This window comes from Lagopus leucura, unplaced genomic scaffold (genome assembly GCF_019238085.1).
Source record: "Lagopus leucura isolate 7727_CA_CO unplaced genomic scaffold, USGS_WTPT01 33224-0_obj-0_obj, whole genome shotgun sequence".
NCBI classification, from domain to species: Eukaryota; Metazoa; Chordata; class Aves; order Galliformes; family Phasianidae; genus Lagopus; species Lagopus leucura.
In genome coordinates this window covers 1-4940 of record NW_024962428.1, presented here as the reverse complement: position 1 = coordinate 4940, position 4940 = coordinate 1, and the positions used below count along the sequence as shown (strand labels likewise).

The following is a 4940-nucleotide window of genomic DNA, read 5'->3' as shown; positions in this document are numbered from 1 at the left end:
GTCCCCTGTGTCCATCTGTCCCCTGCGTCCGTCTGTCCCCTGTGTCCATCTGTCCTCTGTGTCTGTCTGTCCCCTGTGTCCGTCTGTCCCCCTGTGTCCATCTGTCCCCTGTGTCCATCTGTCCCATGTCCATCTGTCCCCTGTGTCCGCCTGTCCCGTGTCCATCTGTCCCCTGTGTCTGTCTGTCCCCTGCGTCCGCCTGTCCCCTGCGTCCATCTGTCCCCTGTGTCCATCTGTCCCCTGCGTCCGTCTGTCCCCTGTGTCCGTCTGTCCCCTGTGTCCATCTGTCCCCTGTGTCCATCTGTCCCCTGTGTCCGTCTGTCCCCTCTGTCCATCTGTCCCCTGTGTCTGCCTGTCCCCCCGTGTCTGCCTGTCCCCTGTGTCCGCCTGTCCCCCCGTGTCCGTCTGTCCGTCCCCTGCCCCGTGTGTCACTCACAGGCGGGGGGTGGCTGTCGGCCCCCTTGCTGGCCAGGCGGCTGAGGATGCTGCGCTCCGACATCTGCAGGCGGGCGGCGATGGGGGGGATGCGGGACAGCGTGGCGGGCAGGCGGGTGACGTCGGCCTTCATGTCGCTCAGCAGCTCCTCCAGCTGGTTCAGCACTGCGGGGAGGACGCCGCGTTACTCAGGCCTTGCTCACCGCTTACTCCTCCCTTACTCGCCTCTTACTCGCGGGTTACTCGGGGTGGGGGGGGTGGGGGGAAGGGGGGGGGGGTTGCTCGGGGGTCGCTCGCATGGTACTCGTGGGTTGCGCACATGCCGCTCGGGGGTTACTTGTAAGTTACTCGGTGGTTGCTCACATGTTACTCACACGTTACTCACTGCATGCTCATGGGTTAGTCAGAGTTGCCTCAGAGCTTACTCAGAGCTTACGCGGAGCTTCCTCAAAGCCTGCACCTTGTTCAGGCCTTACTCAGAGCTAACACGAGGCTTACTCGCATCTTACTCAGAGCTTACTCAGACCTTACGCAGCTTCCTCAAAACCTGCACCTTGTTCAGCCTTACCTGCACCTTGTTCAACCTTACTCAGAGCTTCTTCAAGGTTTACTCATGTTACTCAGAGCTTATTCAGACCTTACTCAGAGCTCGCATCTTACTCAGAGCTTACTCACATCTTACTCAGATCTTTGAGCCTAATCACACTTTATTCAGACCTTACAGCTTACTCAGGGTTTACTCGTATGTTAGAGCTTGTTCAGACCTTACTCAGGGCTTACTCACATCTTATTCAGACCTTACTCATATCTTAGAGCTTATTCAGACCTTACTCCGAGCTCACTCAGACCTTACAACTGACCCAGACCTTACTCAGACCTCAAACTCAGTGCTTACCCACCGCTCTCTCAGAGCCTGTTCACGTCTTACCCAGAACTCATTTACTCAGAGCTTACTCAAGGTGTACACGTAGGGTTACTCAGATCTAACAAGGCACGAGCATCACACAGCTTACTCAGAGCTTGCTCGTAACTTACTCAGAACTCGGTTACTCAGAGCTCACACACACGTTACTCAGAGCTCACCCATCACTACTCCAAGCTCACCCATAGGCTTCTCAGCTCTTACTCAGAGGTTACTCCCACCTTACTCAGAGCCTGCTCCTAAGTTACTCCAAGCTCATTTTCTCACTGCAGTTGCAGCTTTCTCACAGGTTACCCAGACGCTACTCATCTCACAGCTCACTCACGGGGTTACTCAGACTTGAGTTACCCCTTTACTCAGAGCTTACTCACACCTCAAAACCTGCTCCAGGGCTACTCCTAGTTCCCCAGCACCTCAACCCCACTCGCAGCTCATCATGGCTTCCTCAGCACTCAGTGGTTGCTCAGAGCTCATTCACGCTTTGCTCAGAGCCGACTCACAGCTCAATCGGAGCTGATCACAGCTTACTCACAGCTTACTCACAGCCTTCTCCATTTACTCCCAGCTTACAGCTCACGGTCGGCCTCACTCACGGCTGACCTACAGCTCACTCACGGTCAGAGCCTGCTCACAGTTTACTCCATTGACCCTCAGCACATTCCAATCTCCCTCCTGCTTTACTCCGAGGTTACTCACTGTTAACTCACAGCTTACTCACAGCCTCCCCGGGTTACACAGCCCTCCATCAGCTCACGGGGTACTGAGGGCCTGGAGTGGGGCTGGGGGTGGGTGGGCAGCTCCTCGGGGGATACTTAGGGGCTGCCCCATGGTGGGAGGACCCCGAGTGCACTGGAACTACTCCAGGTGTAAATACTCCAGGTTTACTCCTCCGTCACACCGGAGATGCTCTACAGCTGCATCAGGAACGCTCCAACGCCAGGATCACCATCAGTGATACCTGGAAGAGGGGCAGCTATGGGGCGCTCGGCCTACACTTAAAGGACGCCCCACAGATCCTGCCTGTACTCAGGGGATACTCATAGGATACCCCACAGATCCTCCCTGTACTCGGGGGATACTCACAGAACACCCCACACATCCTCCCTGTACTCAGGCTTTACACCACCACTACTCCAGAGCTGCTCCTCAAACACAGCGGGGACATTTGGGCTCCATCCCTCCCCCCGCACACCCTGAGCTTCTCAGGCCCTCAGACAAGGGCTACTCATGGGATCCTCCGGATTTACTCCCCGCCACCACGCCAGCTCTACTCAGGGCCCTTCAACGCCCCCCCGAGGCGCTCAGCAACGCCCTGGGTGCCCCACGGCACACAGCTGGGTGAAGCCATGGGGCAGCTGGGGGGATTGACGGCATGCGGGGGCACCGGGGGGGCGCAACCGATGTTACTCCAGGTTTACTCCTGGCATGCACGAGGGGCGGCACGACGACTCCAGGTTACTCCTGGCATGCAATGGGGGGGGGGGGGGGTAACAGCTGCCCCCCCCCCCCACCCCGGGCAAATGGGGGGGCGCCAGAAACAGGGGGGGGGGACGGGGAGGGGGGAGAGGGGGGGGGACAGATGGGTGCCATCCTCCGGAGTTACGCGACGGATACTCAGCGGATGCAGCTCAGCACAAAGCCCCGCCAGCAGGAAACAGAAGCAGCGCCCCAGAGCCCCGCGGCCGCCCCAGGATCACAGCTCGCTGCGGCTTACTCCCACCTTACTCCCAGCTTACTCCCAGGTTACTCAGAGGTTACTCAGAGGTAATGCAAAGGTTATTCAATGGTTACTCTGAGGTTACTCAGAGCTAATTCGAAGGTTACTCAGAGGTTACTCTGAGGTTATTCAGAGGTTACTCAAAGATTACTCAGAACTAATTCAAAGTTTACTCAGAGGTTACTCTGAGGTTATTCAATGGTTACTCAGAGGTTACTCAGAACTAATTCAACGGTTACTCAGAGGTTACTCAGAGGTTACTCAGTGGTTATTAAAGGTCACTTGGAGACTACTCAGTGATTACTCTGAGGTTACTCTGAAGTATTTAAGAGGTTACTCTGAGGTTACTCTGAGGTTACACAGAGGTTAATCAATGCTCTCTGCAAAATTAATCAGATTTCATTCAGACGCTACTGAGTGGTGATTCAGAGATTGCTCAGAGGATAATCTGTGATTACAAAGAGGTTACTCTGAGGTTACTCCAAGGTTATTCATAGGTTACTCAGAGGTACTCAGAGGTAACTCTGAGCTTACTCAGAGGTTACTCAGAAATTACTCTGAGGTTAACACAGATGTTACTCAGAGGTTATTTAGAGGTAACTCCAAGCTTATTCAGGTGTTACTCAGAGGTGACTCCGAGATTACTCAGAGGTTACTCAGCAGCTACTCAGAGGTTACTCCAAGGCTGCTGAGGTTATCTACAGGTTGCTCAGGCGTTGCTACAAGGTCACTGCTGTTACTTTGCTGGTACTCTCAGGTTACTCCACTATTACTCTGAGCTCACTCTGCTGCTACTCTTGAGTTACTCCGAGCTCACTGAGTTACTCCGAGCTCACTCTGCTGCTACTTTGAGCTGAGTTACTCCAAGCTCACTCCACTGCTACTCTGAGCTCACTCTGCTGTTACTCCAAGCTTCTTGAGTTACTCCGAGCTCCCAGAGTTACTCTGAACTCCGTCCTCTGTTACTCTGAGCTCCCAGAGTTGCTCCGAGCTCTAAGTTACTCCACGCTCCCTGAGTTACTCCGAGCTCACTCTGCTGTTACTCCAACCTCACTGAGTTACTCTGAGCTCACTCCACTGTTACTCCAAGCTCCCTCTGCTGTTACTCCGAGCTCTCACTGAGTTACTCTAAGCTCCCAGAGTTACTCCAAGCTCCCAGAGTTACTCCAAGCTCCCAGAGTTACTCCAAGCTCTCCCTGAGTTCCTCCAAGCTCCCTGAGTTACTCCAAGCTCTCACTGAGTTACTCCGAGCTCCCTGAGTTCCTCCAAGCTCCCAGAGTTCCTCCGAGCTCCCAGAGTTCCTCCGAGCTCCCTGAGTCCCCCTGCAGTCACCCTGAGCACTCAGCGCTCCCTGGGCGCTCTCCCTGCTCTCCCTCAGCCCCGTCAGCCCCTCTTCCTCCATCCTCGCCCCCCCCTCCGCCCTCCGGCCGCCGTGGAGCCGCGCGGAGCAAGGACACACCGGGAGCCGGTTGGGAGCAGAACCCCACTTTAATCAGAGCCGTTCGCAGCGCGGTACAGAGAGCAGCCAGGTGCTACACGGGGCGTCCGCGCCGCCGGCCCGCCCGCCTCTTACCCTTGTGCAGGACGGCGTTCGCGGGCTTGTTGCCCGCCAGCGACTCCTTGGACAAGTGCTGGTGGCTCTCGGCCAGGCACTCGACCTCGGCGAAGCGCGTGTTCAGGGCCATGGCCGGGTGGCTGGGATCCTGAGTCATGTTCAGGTAGGCGGCGCGCCGAAGCTGCTCCTCGATCACCAGGGCCTGCTCCAGCAGCTGGGGCGCCGGATGGGGGGGGGGGGGAGAAAGGAAAGCAACCGATGGACCTGGGGGGCGGGAGGAAAGGAGGGTGGGGAGGGCTGGGGGGGGGCCG

At 56.6% G+C, this 4940-nt stretch overlaps 1 protein-coding gene across 1 annotated transcript; it reads right to left on the bottom strand.

The window, feature by feature from the left end:
• Positions 1–387: 387 nt before the first annotated feature.
• Positions 388–4846, bottom strand: LOC122190610 (chromodomain-helicase-DNA-binding protein 3-like; the record flags this gene model as incomplete). The annotated part of the gene is made up of 2 exons (XM_042890666.1): positions 4648–4846; positions 388–600 (listed from the first exon to the last, which is right to left on the bottom strand). Coding segments are annotated over exons 1-2 (352 nt in total), but the record flags the coding sequence as incomplete, so codon positions are not given.
• Between the last annotated feature and the right edge of the window lie 94 nt (positions 4847–4940).